The following is a 19,337-nucleotide window of genomic DNA, read 5'->3' on the forward strand; positions in this document are numbered from 1 at the left end:
TTTATTATTTTAGTTTTAAATTTAGTTGGTGAGTGACCATAACTGGGAAACTCCCTGCTCTTGGAATACAGTATTATATTTCTATAAATCTCCCCTTGTTTTGCACATTTCCCTGAAAGCAGCAATGCATTAAGCTATTATCATCACTAATTAATATGTTAGCTTGAGTTAGTTTATGAGATTAGCTTAATTTGCAATGGGATGCTGGAAGGAATATGACCAAGATTGGTTATGTTTTGAAGAATGAGTCAGGGATGAGATGTCATCAGGTCCAGTGACCTGGAGAAGCCTTGAGCGACCACAGAATAGCATAGGTTCAAAGTGCTCTCCAAGAATTGGGGAGATGGGAATAGGCCAGAGAAAAACTTTGGGTGCCTCACAACTTTGTGCAGCTTTGGCTTAGAAAACAAAAGAAGAACAGTGAAAAAACACTTACGCAAATTTCCCTTATTTTACATGGAATACTGGAAATAAATATAGAGAAGTTTACTTAAAAATTATTTGGGGATTAAGACATTCAATTGCCTAAAAATTGATTTATACATTATCAAGTAGAGTAAACTTTTATTCTCTGTAATCCTTGGGGAAAAAATTATCTTTCTGAATATGTACATTTTCCATGTAGCTAAAGATTAACTCTTCAATTGAAGAAAGTTAAGTAGATTACTTTTGTGGATTACTTTACATTTTCTTTATAACATGCATTGTATACTTGCCTCTCCTCCAAAATTATATACTAGATGTAATAATTTTTTACTGAAGACTCAACACTATCATTATGAAGGTATCATGATAATTGCAGACAGTTCTTTTTTTCAGCTTTATTGAGGAATAATTGACCAGACGGTTCTTGACTTTGTTCATTCAGTTGATGCCTAGAACATAGTTATAAATGAATATAAATGAATGTGATATTCAGTAGGTGAAGCTGTCCTCCTCAATCAAACCCATAGAAAATAAATACTTATAAATACTTCTTGGTTGAATGAATGAATGAAGAACAGTTAAAATTGAAAATGGTTCAGTTTTAAGCATTCCACCAGCTATATACTCATAGTATTTTCAGGAAGGATGCACCATTACTAGCATTATGAGCCCGCTTGCAGAAATGTGCTGTGTATTTCTATGGACTGGAAGCATGAATGATCAGCCCACAGGCAGCAACTTTCCTTCTCAAGCTTAAAGTATCCATATAAACTAGTGACCGTTTGATAAAACTCCCCCTAACTTCAAAACTCAGTCTAATCACACAGAACCCCACCCTCCTCATCTCTGGTTCTTAGGTAGCCCTGGTACAGCTCCTTCTGGATTGAGAGTATCTTGAGTACTAGGACTGCATTTCCCACGCCTAGTTCCATATCTATTGGTTGGATGAATGAATCAATGTAGGTATGAGAATGAGAAATAAAAGCATAGGTGTGGGAATTGGAACAAAGGAAGATGTCCTGAAGCACAGCAGTAAGCCACTTTTCTTAAAGAATTAATAAATGTGTAGAGCATAATTCAAGAATAATGATAATACTTCAGTAAGTGAATAGCCTCTCCTGGGGCTTCTTTGAAGAGTATAACAGTCAGTTGACTGTAAAATCTTTGGTATATTTTTATAACAGGAAAGAAAAATTATTACTTTACGGAAGGGCTGCAGCTTTTGCCAGGTAACCTAAAAGGATGGAGCATTCCTTACAGAAAAAAAAAAAAAAGAACTTTTGTTTAGAAGACACCTACATGGGCTTTTTTGTTAGTTGTGAAAGGTGAGGTCTCTAGGCAATGTTTGGAAGGAAAAAGACTGAAAGAAAAGAGCTTAGATTCCCTTTGCAGAGTAAAATAACAGAAATTTGAGAAATGCCATCTCTTTGGCTAAATTTGATAGGAGTAGGAAATAGAAGAGAGATAGGAGAAGGGTTTGGAGTAAGGGAGAGAGAAGGCCCCAGAGCCATGACAGAGGAAGGGGCTTAAGGAAAAAGACGATCAGGAATGCTGAGGAATCTTTAATAATCTTTAATTATGATGTGTAGGATTCAATTTGAAGTTGTTTCTGCACTGTGCTATAATTACCCTTTGTTACCCTTAAACCCTTGATAAAAGAACTATGTACTGATAGTATATGTCAAATGAAGGAGAAGAGGCGGTTTTCTATACTTGGATAAACAGTATATAAAATAACTAGTTGAGAAAATAACTAGTTGTAGAAGGCAAGACAATGAACAAGGGCTGAGAGGAGCTAGGAGCAGGGATTTGAACTCCAGAGCTGACAACAGTGATGGTGGCCCAAGGCATTGGTTTAGATTGGGTAGCAGAGACTGACTCAGGAATCTGTGTGGCAAACCCATTTTCTTCTTCAGGAATCAGGAGGAAAGTGGTCCACTGGGGTGAGGAAAGTACTGGAGGATCCTGCTGTTATGTGAATAATGGCTAGTTAGAAGACAGACCTTTGGGTTAAAATTGTTTGAAAGAAAATCTCATTACTTTATAGCCATAAATTTTTGTCTAATCCTTTAAGCCTTAAAATTGCTGACAGAAAAAAAATACTTCAGCATATTCTTATGAGGTTAAAAAAAAAGAGTTATGGCTGAGATTGCAAGGTTTCTGATTTGTGGGCTCAGGATCAAACTCAGAGCTGTGTTTTTTGATGTTTGGCCACTATTCAAGACACAGCTTTAGACTCTTTGATGTTTTGAAACACAATGTGATAAGAGATCAAAGGATGAAAATGTATTGCATGTAAGAGTTGATGCATTCATTTTAAAGGCAGGTGTGCCTTGTGGAAATAGGGTGGATGCAAAGTCAACTGTTCAGTTTGAATTAGAAAGCAGCTCAAAGAAGCAGAAAACTTCCTAGGGAGGGTGGGAGGGAGACGCAAGAGGGAGGGGATATGGGGGTATACGTATACGTATAGCTGATTCACCTTGTTATACAGCAGAAACTAACACAACATTGAAAAGCAATTATACTCCAATAAAGATGTTAAAAAAAAAAGCAGAAAACTTCCTACTGTGATAATTTAATCTCTAATGATTATTTCTTGCTACGTTTTTAAAAAAATAAGCAAAATAAGCACTCCAGGATCAGCTTCTCAATAAGCCATTTTATGGTCCTAAGTTTTTGAAAATTTCCATCCCCTAAAGATCCTTTTCTGTTCCCTGGCCCTCATTAAAAACTGGTCCTTAACCTTTGGTTTTATTACTATAAAAATGAGAAATCAGAAAGCCTTGAGACACAAGCTTTGACTGTACTTCATGCATTTAACAATTTGAAATGCTTACTATATGTGTAGGGCATTGATTTTATTTGATCTTGATTTTTTTGGTTGTTTATATATTTTGTACCTATCATTAGACAAATTAATTCAAAGAATTCACAATCTCAGGTGGGAAAATACTATGTCATATTAAATGGAATGAGTGTGTGTTTGTGTGTGTGTGTGTATAAACAGCTTTTGAAATAATTCACATGCCATGCAATTCACCCATTTAAAGTATACAACTTAATGGTTGGTTGTTTCTTTAACAGGGAAAAAAAGATGTGACCCAGATATTTAACAACATCCTGAGACGACAGATAGGCACTCGGAGTCCTACTGTGGAGTACATTAGTGCTCATCCTCATATCCTATTTATGCTCCTCAAAGGGTAGGTGCGTGCTTTCCTTTAAAGTAGGTTTGAGTTTAGAAAAGTTGTTAAAAGTAATATATAGCATTAGGCTCATTTGAGAAAACGATCCCTTTTGGATTCATATTTGCCATGCTTGAAGTTAGCCCTCCAAATCTATGTCTCTGGGATTACTCAGGCTGCAGCAAAATCCTTTCTAAATAAATTCCTTTCCATTTACTGCCTCTCTTCCTCCACTTTCCTGTTATCTCTTCCTATTACATTATTGCTTGTGCTTTCCAATCTGCCCTTTTTCTAGCTGCCCACTTAGCCTCTTTGCATAAGACTGAATCCCCTCATTACACAAATACACACACACACACACACACACACACGATATCCTTTCAATGGCTAGCATCTACTACGGTGACATGCTTCCACGTGAGGATAGAATAAATATCACTGTATGTATATGGGACCACAGGGCAGCCAAAAAACTAAAGTGTGGTCAGATAATAGAATTCCTGATTATTACTTTTTATGTATACTCATTTACAAATGTTTCTTGGGCATTTTGAGGCTACTCCAACTCCTAAAACCAGAAATATGGATGTAGAAAGGCTTGGGGATAGCAGACTATCTTTTGTCTCCCCTTCTCTATCTTTCTACTTTACCATCTTGAACCTAGCATGCTCTTCCATACCTAGTCCATCTCGTCTGTGTTCAATTCCCAAATCCTTTCTTGTACGTTTTAAAACATTTTATCGTATCAAAATAATACATACCACATAGTTTAAAAATCAGAAATATCAACAAACATCAGCTCTTTGCCTCTTCCTTCTCTATTCCTCAGTCCCATTGCCCAAAGACAACCACTTTCATCTTTTTTATTTGTTCAGCTGGTATTTACCTCTATATTATCAATAATGGGCTTTTACTAACTTTTGATTTACCAATTTTAAAAAATATCTTTTAACTTTCTCATAGACTAGATGACAATTTAGTATTTCCACCACCACTGTTACTCCATTTTCCTTCTCTTAACCCTCCCAATATACTTTATCACAATTTTTTATTTTATTAGTCACATTTATATTATTATAGCTATGTAATTATTATTCATTGTTGAACAAAGTAGTGTACTATAATTACTTTGTTTTTTAGTACGAAATATTGTTTTTACTGGAGAATTCAGTCTTTCCGTTCTGGAAAGGGAAATATACTTGTATCATGTATTAGTTAGGGTAGGCTAAACTTATAACAAACCTTAAGCTTTATAACAAATGGACCCCAAAATAGAGTGGCCAACTGCAAGAAAAATTTATTTCTCACATAATAGAGAAGAACAGATGTTCTAGGTCAGCAGGGGTTCCTTCAACATGTGCTTCCTAAGATCACTATGTTGATTGCCATTTCAGCCCACAAGAAGGCAAAAATACTTGGGAGAATTTATGAGCCAGGCCTGGAAATGGCTTGCATTACTCGCACTCACATTCCATTTGAGAGCACTTAGTCACTTGACCTCTTAATTCTTAAGGAAACCTGAGAAATATAGTTAGTGCCCAGGAAGAAGAGGAGCAAGGATTTCTGTGGACAGTTAACATTCTCTGCCACATACTGTTTCTTTGAAAATTTATTCCCTTCTATATTCTCTGTTCTCACTTTCTCGCTCTCCTATTAGTCAAAGTTAAATCTCTGGGATTGATTTCATATCTCTTCTATTTTCTGTTTCTTTGTCTTTTTGTTTTACTTGTCAGAAGATGTTCTTTTTTTTTTTTTAACATCTTTATTGGAGTATAATTGCTTTACAATGTTGTGTTAGTTTCTGCTTTATAACAAAGTGAATCAGCTATACATATATATATCCCCATATCTCCTCCCTCTTGCGTCTCCCTCCCACCCTCCTTATCCCACCCCTCTAGGTGGTCACAAAGCACCGAGCTGATCTCCCTGTACTATGTGGCTGCTTCCCACTAGCTATCTATTTTACATTTGGTAGTGTATATATGTCCATGCCACTCTCTCACTTCGTCCCAGCTTACCCAGGACATGTTCTTCATTGTATCTTCCACTGAAGATAAACTCTACTGAGTTTTCCTTTCAGCGACCCTATTTTTAATTTATAAGAGCTCTTTTTTTGCTCTCTGATTATTCCTGTTTCTTGTCTCTTACACTTCTTAGCTCTGCGACTTTGGGCAAGTCACTGCACTTTTCCAAGCCTCAGTTTTCTTATCTATAAAATAAGAGTAAAATTTGTAATATTACCTTTGCACTAAAATAATGTTGCGTTATATGCCTTTGACTATACATTGTCAGACCGACCTGTGTGTTCAGTCAGGGTTCTGCTATTTACTTGCTAAGACCTTGGGCAAGTTACCTAACTTCCTTAAGTCTTGACTTCCTCATTGTAATATGAAGACAATAATAATACCTACTTCAGTATGTCATTTTGAGTCTTTAGTGAGGTAGTTCTTGCAGAGCATAGTACCAAGCACATGGTACTCAGTACTCAGTAACTACTAGTCTAAAAAATTATTATCCCTATCCCTCTTAAGAGCTGCAGTTCACATTGAGATATATGTGCAATTTTAAACAAATACAATTAAGACCATACCCAAGTGTCAGAATAACATTATAAAGAGAAGTGTTTGTTTCTAGCTCAGATAAGATCTACAAAATGTGATGGGTTATGATCTGCCCAGCTGGTCATTGGTGGATAAGGCTGGAATGATCAATTTGTACCCCCTTCTGGAGATTCTAAAATGTTAAGCTAAAGCATTTGACATTATCCTGTAGGAAATGGGGAGTCATTGGAGAGTTTTGGAAGAAGAATATCAGATTTGTGTTTCAGGAAGTGAAGATAAATTAATAATCATTTAAAGTTAGTTAGTAAATAAATGATCCCTTGAGAATGCTAAAATGTGTTGTCCTAAAAATATATTGGAGAGCCCATCAGCTGATGTGGAAGAGAAGTTGTGTGGATGGTCTAAAACAGTATCTTCCATCGTGGGGTCGTTATGTGAAGGATACGCGCAACTCCACGGACTTCATTCCTGGAGTGGGAATTATTTGTTTGGAGGATCTCCTTCATGTAGCTGCTGTCACTGAATAGCAGTCACAATAGAAAAATAGGAATTGTTTATTTTAAGCATAACTCCCTCAAATCTGATTCATCAGGAAAGTTTTATAAAGCGTCTTTCCATATCTTCTGAAAAGTTAATAATTAGTTTAGTTTGTAAGGCTAAAACTGCTTATTAATTCATCTATTAGGGGTCTACAATAATAATAGTAATAATAGCACTAATAATAGTAAGTACAGTAATTGTAGTAGTTAACATGGTACTTAGTATATGTCAGGCCCTGCTTTATATTTATATAATAGTCCTGTGGGTAGTTATTGTTGTTTTTGTTGTTGTTATTTTTATTATACCCATTTTATAGAAGAGGATACTGCAGCCCAGAGAGGTTAAGTAACTTGTCCAAAGTCACATAGCCAGTATGCTTTAAACTCTAGTAGTCTGACTCCAGAATCTGTGCTCTCAGAACAATATCCAGCTTTCCAGTCTTCAAGCAGTTATAGTCTACAGTGAGCAGAGATAACTCATTACAACTCATTGTTGTTTCTTTACCAGTATATTCTATGGGAGCACAGATGAAGAAGCCATCACCTCTGCTTGAGATGTCAAAAATGAAGCAGGTCTTAAAGTAGAAAATTTCCAAATAGACACAGAGAGTAGAAGGATTAGGTACCTCCCATGCAAAGTCACAGAGGCATCAAATTGCGCAATGTGTTTGGACAATGACAAGAATTCTGATGCAGCTGGAACCTAGTGTGAATGGAAAGTAGGGATGAGGATAAAGCTGGAAGGGCTAAGACCAAGTTATGAAGAGTCTTTCATAAGTCTTTCAGTCCTACCAAGGAGTCTGAATGTTATTCTAACGGCAACATGGAACCATCCAGGGACTAGATGTGATGAGTTCTGGTGGCAGTATAGAAAATGGCTTGGAGAATTGGGGGGCTGAGATTCCAGCTTGGAAGAGTCCAAGCAAGGGATAATTAGGGCCAGAACTTTAATGGTGATATTGGGGATGAAGAGGAGTAGATATTTTTATTTATTTATTTTTCTTTTCTTTTTTATATCTTTATTGGAGTATAATTGCTTTACAATGTTATATAAGAGTAGATATTTTTTAAACATTTTATTTTTTCTGATTCAAAGTAATACATGTTTATTATTTAAAAATTCAGACATTTTAACACAATACTGTAATTCAACTATACTTCAATAAAAATAAATTTTAAAAATTCAAACAGTTTAGAAATCTATAATATAGAAAGGGAGTGCACACCATAATCCTTCCCAAAGAAACCGTTATCAACAATTTGGTGATGACTCCTCTGGTTTTTATTCTATATTATAATGATTCTTCTTTTATTTTTTAACCCAAACTTTAAACTCATTGCTTCACATCCTGTTTTATAGATACCATTTATTGAGTGTTTGCTGTGTGCCAGGTATTACATTCAACGTCTTACATTATTTCATTTAATCCTTCTAACAATACTATGAGGACTAGGTATTATCCTTACCATTTTACAGATGAGGAAATTGAAACTTAGAGTAAGGCTATTGCTCAAGGTTATAAATACAGCTAATAAGTAACAGAGCCAATTTTTCAATCCAGATCTGATTCTAAATCCCATCTTCTTAACCATTAATACGTCCTTAATAAGATTTGAAGCCCTTCAGATAAGAAGGGAGAGGTAATTATAGAAGACCCTGAGGACAGAGTAGACAGGAAGCCCTGAACGGAACCATTGCACCTGAATCAGCTTTACCCATTACCATCTTCTAGGTTAGCTTGAAATGCTAGAGGTTTAACCCTTTGTTAAAGATCAGCATTTTTACTCAATTATCTCTTGTAAAGTTGCTTGAAAACTGGGGACATAATTTGATTGGTGCATTCAGACATCAAACAGTGATGGCATTTAGGTAAACAAATGGGACCTAATTAAACTTAAAAGCTTTTGCACAGCAAAGGAAACCATAAACAAGACGAAAAGACAACCTTCAGAATGGGAGAAAATATTTGCAAACAAAGCAACTGACAAAGGATTAATCTCCAAAATATACAAACAGCTCATGCAGTTCAATACCAAAAAAACAAACAACCCAGTCAAAAAATGGGCAGAAGAGCTAAATAGACATTTCTCCAAAGAAGACATACAGATGGCCAACAAACACATGAAAAGATGCTCAACATCACTAATTATTAGAGAAATGCAAATCAAAACTACAATGAAGTATCACCTCACACTAGTCAGAATGGCATCATCAAAAAATCTACAAACAAGAAATGCTGGAGAGGGTATGGAGAAAAGGGAACCCTCTTGCACTGTTTGTGGGAATGTAAATCGATAACAGCCACTGTGGAGGATAGTATGGAGGTTCCTTAAAAAATTAAAAATAGAACTACCATGTGACCCAGCAATTCCACTACTGGGTATATACCCAGAGAAAACCATAATTCAAAAAGACACATGCACCCCAGTGTTCATTGCAGCACTATTTACAATAGCCAGGACATGGAAACAACCTAAATGTCCATCCACAGAGGAATGGATAAAGAAGTTGTGGTACATATATACAATGGAATATTACTCAGCCATAAAAAGGAACGAAATTGGGTCATTTGTAGGGACATGGATGGACCTAGAGTCTGTCATACAGAGTGAAGTAAGTCAGAAAGAGAAAAACAGATATCATATATTAACACATATGTGTAGAATCTGAAAAGATTGGTATAGATGATCTTATTTACAAAGCAGAAATAGAGACACAGGCGTAGAGAACAAACATATGGATACCAAGGGGGCAAGGGGGGTGTGGATGAATTGGGAGATTGGGATTGACATATATACACTATTGATACTATGTATAAAATAGATAACTAATGACAACCTACTGTGTAGCACAGGGAAGTCTACTCAGTGCTCTCTGGTGACCTAAATGGGAAGGAAATCCAAAAAAGAGGGGATATATGTATATGTATAGCTGATTCACTTTGCTGTACAGTAGAAACTAACACAACATTGTAAAGCAACTATACCCCAATAAAAATTTAAAAAATTTAAAAAAAGAGAAGAAATGCAAAAAAAAAGAAGATTAGACAGTGGAGTCAAATGATGAATATGGCTCAAGATGGAGGTCCGCATTATTCTGTTAGTTGAATTGCTCTTTGAAATTATCTCAATTGTTTAAACATGTTAGTAAGAACATGTCTCAACAGAACTAAGTGCTTTGCCACTACTATATATAAAATGATAACTAATAAGAAACTACTGTGCAGCACAGGGAACTTTACTCAATACTCTGTAATGACCTATGTGGGAAAAGAATCTAAAAAGGAGTGGTTATATGTGTATGTATAACTGATTCACTTTGCTGTACCACAGAAACTAACAACATTGTAAATCAACTATACTCCAATACAAATAATAATAAAAAAAGAAAAAGAAAAAAAGAAAGAAATCATTAAAAAAATGATGTCATTTAGGGATATGATAGTAACATGCTATACTGGACCTAAGTCTAACCATAAAGAATGTAAGACAGAAAGAAATTGATTCTTGTCCATCAAGGAGAATCATTTGGATATGGGATACAAAACATGGTAAAAGGATTTGGAACCCAAATTTTATGAAAAGATTATTAAAAAGGACTTTCTCACTTCAAACGAACTTTTCTCCTGGCCCATGCAAATGACATTTCAGGGTACTGAGAGAACTTGAGAGTGAGGTCACTAAACTGCTCTCAGTGATCCATAAAGAACCATTGCCAGTGGAAGATTTTCTAGAAGTCCAATATTAAAATAATAAATTTCTCCTAATAATCTTATTTTTTAAAATTTTATTGCAAAACTTTTCAACCATATACAAAATAAGACAGTACAAAGACAGTACCCATCTCCTAGCCTTAACAACCATCAGTATTTTGCTGTGTTTATTTCATCTGTCTTCCCAACACCCCTTCCCTTGTTTTTTCTTTTTTTTTTTTTTCTTTGACTGGAGTATTTTAAAGCAAATCTCAAATCTCATGTAATATCATCGTATCAACCCTAAACACATCAATACGCATCTCAAAAATAAGATAATTTTTACGTAACTACAATGTAATTTTGCACTTTAAAATTAATAATAATTCATTAATAACTAATACCCAGTCCATACTCAAATTTCCTTGATTGCCCCCCCCCCCAAATTTTAGTTGGTTTGTTCAAACAAGAATTCTAATAAGGTCCACTTATTGTATTTGCTTATAATGTCACTTAAGTCTTTTTTAAGTCCCTTTTCATTTAAAACAGCACCTTCTCCCATGTTTATGCCATTGACTTGTTGAAAAACTGAATCAGTTATCCTACATAATTTCCTTTATTCTAGGTTTGTCAGATTGCTTCATTGGAGGTTATATTTAAAGGCTTGATTAGATTCAGATTCAGTTTTATTATAGCAGTCATATTTTGTAAGTGGCGCTGTGTAGTTTGTGTTTCATCACATCAGGAGACATACATTTAGTAATGCTAAGACTGAGCAATGAGTTCAGATGGTGGCAGCCTAATCCACTATAAAGTTCCCCATCAACTACACTTAATTGTTTTATCAGCCATTGATGAACATTGCCTGATTCAGTCATTTTGTTAGGGGTTACAAAAAGGTGATTTTCTAACTTTATTATTCCTTGTGTATTTATTGACTGGACTAGTTTTATAGAGAATAATTTTCCCTCTTCCACCACAATTTAATTAGTCTGAAGTACAATCCATACTGGAGAGGAAGAATAAATGCCTAATTCTTTTCCTTCAATTATCAGTTTAGAAAGTAATAAATTGTTAACCTAGGAACTTCCATTGGTGTCCGTTTATTTCTCTCTCTCTTTCCCCCTGTCTTTCTCCCTCTCCCCCTTCTTCCTCTCTTCTTCTTTCCTCCTCCTTCTCACCCCTGTATCCCTGTAGTATCATTATGAACTAGTGGATTTAGTGTTTTTTCATACATCTTATATAGTTGTACTTTAAAAAAAATTTTTTTGATGCTTGATTATCTGTCTGTGGCCTCTTCAAGTTGACCCATGTCCTTTTGATATCACTCCCATTAGTTTGTGAGAGTTTCCTTGCTTTCTGACCCATCTTGTACATTTTCTAACACAGACCTGGAATTAGCCATTTCTACCAAGGACTCTTGCTCCTTTTAGTTAGAAATGGTTCTTAGGAACTATAATCTGGATGCTAGGGATGCTCATTGACATTGGATTGTTATTGCTTCTAGACCTTTTCAGTGGACAGTTAGCTCACTATTTTTAAAGTAAGCAAATGTTTCTAAATTAGAAGCAAAACTTCTTGATTATATTGAGGAGGCCAAGTGTTTGCTGAATGGCATTTTACAAAACTTTTCCTAGTGCTGGCTGACCTTGTTTCTTCCATCAGTAACAACAAAAGTCATTTTTCTCCTTACATAATATAATCTGTGTCCTTAAATTGAGATATTCTTGCACAAGGTCTTTCTTCTAACCATTTTTTTGTGTAATGTTTACTGTAGCTCACTGCTAGATGAGATCATTTCTCTTACACTTCGGCTTTTATTAAATTTGAAACAGATCTTACACACTGTTATTATTTGAATAAGCATGCATATAAAGTAGTGTGCATTCTCCACAATGACACAGTTAATTATATAGTCCGGACTATATGATCCAAACTACAAATCAGCAGGAAGATATGCTTCAATTGTATAAAATAGTGATTCAACATTCATTGGATTAACCTTTATCAGCAACCTGCCATTAAGTTAGTTGTTGTGGAGAACATAGTGATTTGTCGTGGTCTTTTGTCCTTGAGACCCTTATCCACAAGTAGAATAAAATAGATGAGGTAAAGATTGATTCTTTACCAAACCTAAGTATATTAATGTTCTTGGGATTTGAAACTTAAGGTAGACTTAACTTATGGAGCACTTCTTTATATAGTAGGCAATAAACTATCAAAAGTCAATATCCTAGAGGGTAGTCAGGTTGAAATGATGTATGTGAATTATAAATTCCTTAAAGGTGCTGAGGAAAATTAGGACTTTCCTTATATATCCCAATATATTCCTAACTTTAAGAAGTTGTCATCTCAGAGAAATGACAGTTCCACTCTTGGGCACAAACTACTAGGATGGAATGACAAGTGTTCTGACCCAGAGTAGCGTCTTTTAAAATATTCTCTTGCTTCTCAAGAATAGTCAGGGCATCACAGATGGTTCCAATAAACTTCACCAAATGAAAGAAAAAAGAGAACTAATTATACACAAAAGTTGGAGTAGAGACTTTTTTAATAGATAGTTTCAGTTTGACAATTGAATTAAGAAATGAGAAAACGTTGACTAGAGATCATACAGCTTTTTCTCTAAGCCAAAGTTTGTGTCTCATTAGAGTCCTCTAGTATTAAGAATTTTAATCAGAGTTTGAAGTTTATTAAATTCATTATATGCCTTTGTGAAAAGCATTATCCTAGGCACTCTTCGGAGACTGGGGTAGGGATGGGGGAAGGTAACAGTAAATAAGACATAGGCACCATATGGAGGAGAGGAGAAGGTAACAGGATAAGTAAAACATATCCTTAGCAATTAAGTTGTTTGTAATGAGGTAAAGAAAACAGATTTATAACAATTAATTGCAATGTACTATAGTGCGGAATGAGAAAAGTGCTAAGGTAGAATTACAGACAAGCTGTTGTAGGAGTATGAAGGAAGATATGAAGTATGAAGGGAGAGTGATTCTGAATGGTAGGTGATGGAAACACTTCAAGGAGGAGGTGGCATTTGAACTAAATCTTGAAAGATGAGAGAGAATCTTAGAGGTGGAAACTTAAGGAGAAGGGCATTCTAGGTTGAGAGAATGGCGTACCCCAAGGAATTAAGGGATGTGATGAGAGATGAAATTGAAAAGTTAAGTTTAAAGCAAAATTATGAAAGTCCATAAATATCTTACTAATAAGTCTGGATTTTAATTGTCTGCCCCTTAGGTTCTTTCTCTAGGTCAACAGTCTTCATTTTATATTCTCCTAAGTACTCTATTAATAAATGATAGTGTTTTTCTCCTTCACATTTCAGAAAACATACCCATCTTTATAACATCTTTAATAAAACCCACCTTATAACTCTTCCCTGCATGCCAATAGGCTGATTTTCAAATTCTTATGATAAGAGAAATTGCTAACACTATAAATTGGCATTTTTTAATATTCTGCAAAGAATAGTGCCTATCTGAATATACTAGCATTTAATGTTAATATGAGTTTTTCAGGGAATATTCAGATGATATTTGTGAATATTATTCCACATAAAAATGGGGAAAAAATGAATAAATACCACACTGGTTTAATGAATTCTCTCAAATACCTTTCTTTGCTATTTTCCCTACTGTATTTATATATTTGATGTTGCAAAGTAGCCTATTTCCTAAATTGTGGGAAAGAGATTTTATTCTTGATTCTGAATTCCATGTAAATATTATTTTATTATTCTTGAATCCTCAATTTCCCTCACCCAAATTTATTCCTCACCCTACCCCAACTACAACATCTACAAGCTTTGTTGACTCTTCCCCTGAATAATATACATGACCTGCCCACAGTCCTCTATTCTACTACTGCCACCCTAGTCCAAGCCCCCATCATCCCCAGCTGGGCTTCTGTTCCTCCTACTAGCTAGTCTCCCTGCTTCCACTCTAGCTCCCCAGCTCATTCTTCCCTGTTTTACAAGATTCTCCACAGGTAGCCAGAGTGATCTTTTCTTTCTTTTTTTTTTTTAATTTTTATTTATTTATTTATGGCTGTGTTGGGTCTTAGTTCCTGTGCGAGGGCTTTCTCCAGTTGTGGCAAGTGGGGGCCACTCTTCACCGCAGTGCGTGGGCCTCTCACTATCGCGGCCTCTCTTGTTGCGGAGCACAGGCTCCAGACGCGCAGGCTCAGCAATTGTGGCTCACGGGCCCAGCCGCTCCGCGGCATGTGGGATCCTCCGGGACCAGGGCTCGAACCCGCGTCCCCCGCACTGGCAGGCGGATTCTTAACCACTGCGCCACCAGGGAAGCCCCAGAGTGATCTTTTTTAAAGCATATGATAGACTGTGTTAATTGCTTTCTTTAAACTATCCAAAGGCTTCCTATCACACTTAAAAATGAAACTCCTTACCTTGGCTTACAAAGCTGCTGGTTCTTTCCTTGGAGCCTTTGCACAGTTAGTTCCCTTTGACTGAATGCTTTGCTTCTTCCCTGACCACTCAGTCTAAACTAAAGCAAATTAAGTACACTCTATAGTGTACCTATTTTGTTGTCTTCAGTTTCACAGCACTGAAGTATATGAAATTATCTTTTCATTGTTTATAGTCTGTCTCCTCCCCCACCAGAAACATTTGCACTAAACTGTGAACGCTAGGAAGGCAGTGAGCTTGTCTGCTTAGTCTTCTATCCCCAGCATCTGGAATAGTGCCAGGCACATTGTGGATATTTAGTGGGTATTGAAAGAATGGTGTTTGAATGAACTGTGACAAATGGTATCTATGCTTCCATTAACAGCAGTATTAAAATGGTTCTTTTGATACCATTAATATTATTTTGTTAATAAAACAACATAGTTCTCTGTTTCTCTCTTGTTTATGCTTTAGATATGAAACCCCACAGATCGCCTTACGTTGTGGGATTATGCTGAGAGAATGTATTCGACATGAACCGCTTGCCAAAATCGTCCTCTTTTCTAATCAATTCAGAGATTTCTTTAAGTATGTGGAGTTGTCAACATTTGATATTGCTTCAGACGCCTTTGCTACTTTTAAGGTAATTTTTTCTGAATCAGCTGGGTTATTTAATTTCAGCATTTAGTCATTTGGCCTCTAAGAGGCAGTTTAACTTTTAAAAGCAGAAAATTGTATTCCTTAGGTCAGAGCATAGCCAACTGTGTATGATGTGGATCATAAGAGGATTCAGTAAATAGAATGCAATTAGACCTGTCTGTCACATTGTGGAAAAAGCAACTCTAAATGCTTGTCATAAGCTCATATGGGCTTACGAAGAAGACAAGGACACAGAGTAAGGAAGAAGAAAACCAGTGAGAAGAGCAAAGAGTGAGGGAAGGAAGGAAAAGAGGAGGAAAGGACAGGGGACAGACTCTAGGGAGAGTTGGCGGTGGGTGGAGGGAAGAGGAGCAGTGAGGGCAAGAAACATGGACTTGTGCTCAGGGTGTTGAGAAACCCCAGGAGCCTTCTCTGTTTCATAGGCGATAAGTCTCACCCGGCAAAACAACAGTTGTACAGTGGCTACAGATGAAGCCCCCAAGAGTATATCTAGAACACATGGTAGGAGGGGCCTTGGTGCATCAAATAGGAAGAAGGACATTTAACACAAAGGATGGTTCCATTTCTTTCTAGCAAATATCTGTGCCTAAACAACTGAGGAGATGTTCTCTATTAGTAGCTACTGTAGTGCCATTTTTTTTCCTTTTCTATCTGATGACTCTGTGCTGTCATGGAAACAAGTTAGTTCCTTTTTTAAAAATCCATAAATAAGACTTCACAAATAACTGTAAACATAGAACAACTCTAATGGAGGGGGAAGATCAAATTCAATTGAGCATTTATTTTTGAAAATTTCCCCATAGATTTTTCAACATTTAATAGAATAAACTATACTTGATAATAGTGTCTTGCATCATATGTTCAGCTCAGTTTAATTTTCAGCACAATATTGAATCACAAAAATAAACTATGGTGATTTGTACATGAGCATATTTTCTGTTGAACTTAAGTCAAGTCCTTGAAAATCTAAATACCTTAAAAAGTTTCCTAGTATACTACTGATATTGAAAATGCCTATTTTCTATATTTTACCAAAATGCTGTGGTTAATATAATGTAATGACCATAAGTCACTTTTTTTTTAAGTAGCTGGTTTCAAGGGGATTTGTTTACTTGGTTGGCTGGTTGGTTTGGGCTTTTGTTTCTAACTTCTTAGGCTTAACCTTTTTTGTTTTGAACTGCAGGATGACTACTGCCCAGTTAGTCATTGATGTTTTCACATTGTTGGCTTATGTTTTTGTCATGGTATTGTCTACAAATTGTCCTTTCCCAAAAAAGATTCCTTACAACCACAATCTCTTTCACCTCTCCCTCTAAGAATCAACATGATAAGAAGTGGTATGAAATCCATCTCCCTCTGCACCTGACTTGCTATATGTCCTTCATCTGTGAGATGAGGAAAATAATCTCTGTTTTTGCGGAGTTGTGAAGATTAGAAATAACGTATGTAAGGTGCTCGGCACACCCTCCAGCACATAGTAAAAACTCAGTAAATGCAGCTGCTGCTGGCTGATGTAGTATCGTGTCCCTGCCATTGCATGTCTGTCTCTGTCATTGCACCCCGAGTTCTCCCAAGCTGTGAAGAATTCACTAAAATATCAATATCAACATTTTTTTAGCATGATACTTAGACTATGCAGAACCTAGCCCTGTCAAAACAATTGTTACGAGGTGGGATGAAAGAGTACACTATTTCAAATACTTTTTTTAAACTTTAAATTCTTTAAAATTTGAACTTTATTTTTCTTGGCAATTTTCTGCTTTTTCCTTTTTGGGTGGGATCCTAGCAATTTTTCTCCCACTCAGTTATTTGATCTATAATAATGCAACATCTGTATTTGTCTATGTATTATGTTTATATACATGTATTATGTTATATATGTCTGTATGTGTGTATATATATATATGGTATAATCCCTCCAGTTTTGTGCATACATTTATGATGTATATAAATTGGAGGGTATATCTATGTATATATAATGTATACACACTCAAGTGTAAGAGTGTATGTGCACGAATCACTTATTGGCTGTATCCATCATACACGTGTGCTGGAGGAATTCTACCCTACCATATTATATTTTCTATTATCGGATTTTAAAGTTATTTTTTTCCCTTAGAATTTGAAGGAGCTGCTACTAACAGAACCCCCTCCTTATTCCTCTTTCTTTGGTGTAACACTAATGTATAGCGAATGGAAAACCTTTCCAGGCAGCACTCATCTGCAAAGTACTCTTTCCGTTGCCACCATCACTGTATGTGCAGGGCCTGAGGCCATGGGAGATCATGGTCCTCATGCCCGAAGCTGATGACTGTCATAATAGATGAAGAACCCCATGGGTGCAGCCGTCCACAGTGTCTGCTGCAGCCCATGGAGAGAACTTTCTAACCTGGGTCAGCTTAGAAAATCACTGATACTGCTCAGGAGATTGGGGAAGAGGGTATCTGAAAACTAGGCATCCCGAATATCCAATTAGAAAAAGATTAGGGACCCCAGAGGATGCTGTGGAACTACCTTACTCTCTGAGGTGTCCCCTGACATAGGAACTGGTTTGAATTTTGACCTGGGATGGACCAGGAATGAATTCCTTAGAGAGTTTTCCCATTTTAAAATTGCGATTCCAGAACAGTACTACATGTTCTCCTGAGGAAAAAAGTACATTTCTCCACTGATAGGCCCAATGGTCAATCAAGTTGTGATGAAAGGTAATATGAAATGAAATTAATAGCCAGTCTCATTATTTTTGAACTTGAAAATTGTAGTGCAAACTAATGAGGACCTACTGATCGGCCCAATGGTCAGTCAAGTTATGACGATAGGTAATATGAAATGAAATTAATAGCCAGTCTCATTTTTGAACTTGAAAATTGTAGTGCAAACTAATGAGGACCTACTGTATAGCACAGGGAACTCTATTCAAATAATCTGTAATGACCTATATGGGAAAAGAATCTAAAAAAGAGTGGATATATGTATATGTATAACTGATTCACTTTGCTGTATAGCAGAGACTAACACAACATTGTAAATCAATTATACTCCAATAAAAATTTAAAAAAAAAAACTGAAAAAAAAAAGAAAATTGTAGTGCAAAGTGCTTTAAATATTTAACTTTTTATTGAAATAGAAATAAGTGAGTTTTACCATTGCTGCTGCCTTCTTTTTCTCTGTGAGGTTATGTTGTGTATCTTGTATATGCTTTTAAGAAGCTTTAATTAAATATGTATTAAAGTATAAGAATTTATTTTGGAAAACTTGAAAATTCTTGTTACGTTTTTAATTAAATTCTGCATAGTACCTAGACAGGGTATTTAGCCCTTAATCACGTTAAACGGATTAGCGGAGGCTTGTTTTCTTTCAACATTAAGGTGAATTAAGGATATAACTTAGTTATGAATTTTCAGTCAAACATTCCTTTATGCTTTTGTTCAGTTTTCCGAGAGTTATGTCTGTAGTTAGATCAGGCTACTTGTCTTCAACTTTGAAAGGGTGCATTGTGCTACTTAGTAACTGAACAACACTTCCCAGCCCATTAACCCAAGAGTGGGACGATGCTGAGATGGCTCTGTTAAATGTCATTCTTGTGCTCCCCAGCATCCTAGGCACTTACGTTTCAAAAGTGGTTAAGAAAAATTAAAGGTTAATCGTTGAAAACCTGTTAACTTGTGAGATATGGTTTTAGTCCATTCAGAGTTCTTTTTTAAATAAATGGTTATTAATGACATTTTTAAAAGGTCGTCATAAACTTTATTTGAATATTTATTATATCATTTTCACAATGTAGAGTTATGGCTTGAAGAAATATACTGTACACTTGTCTGTTAGGTGACATTTGTTTCACTAGTTGAATCATTTCTATGGTATGA

The 19,337-nt window shown here is 35.9% G+C and overlaps 1 protein-coding gene across 7 annotated transcripts in view; it reads left to right on the forward strand.

Moving 5' to 3' along the window:
- CAB39L (calcium binding protein 39 like) overlaps positions 1-19,337 on the forward strand; it is a 96,352-nt gene that overhangs the window by 55,473 nt on the left and 21,542 nt on the right. For 6 of the 7 annotated variants that reach the window (XM_082365642.1, XM_082365645.1, XM_082365644.1 and 3 more), the window contains 2 exons: positions 3,511-3,629; positions 15,286-15,454. The exons of the other annotated variant lie outside the window; for it this stretch is intronic. In XM_082365642.1, the coding sequence (XP_082221768.1) occupies positions 3,511-3,629; positions 15,286-15,454 (288 nt within the window). The remainder of the gene's footprint in view (positions 1-3,510; positions 3,630-15,285; positions 15,455-19,337) is intronic. 7 annotated transcript variants of the gene reach the window in all.

Source organism: Balaenoptera borealis (assembly GCF_965194805.1).
Source record: "Balaenoptera borealis genome assembly, chromosome: 18".
NCBI classification, from domain to species: Eukaryota; Metazoa; Chordata; class Mammalia; order Artiodactyla; family Balaenopteridae; genus Balaenoptera; species Balaenoptera borealis.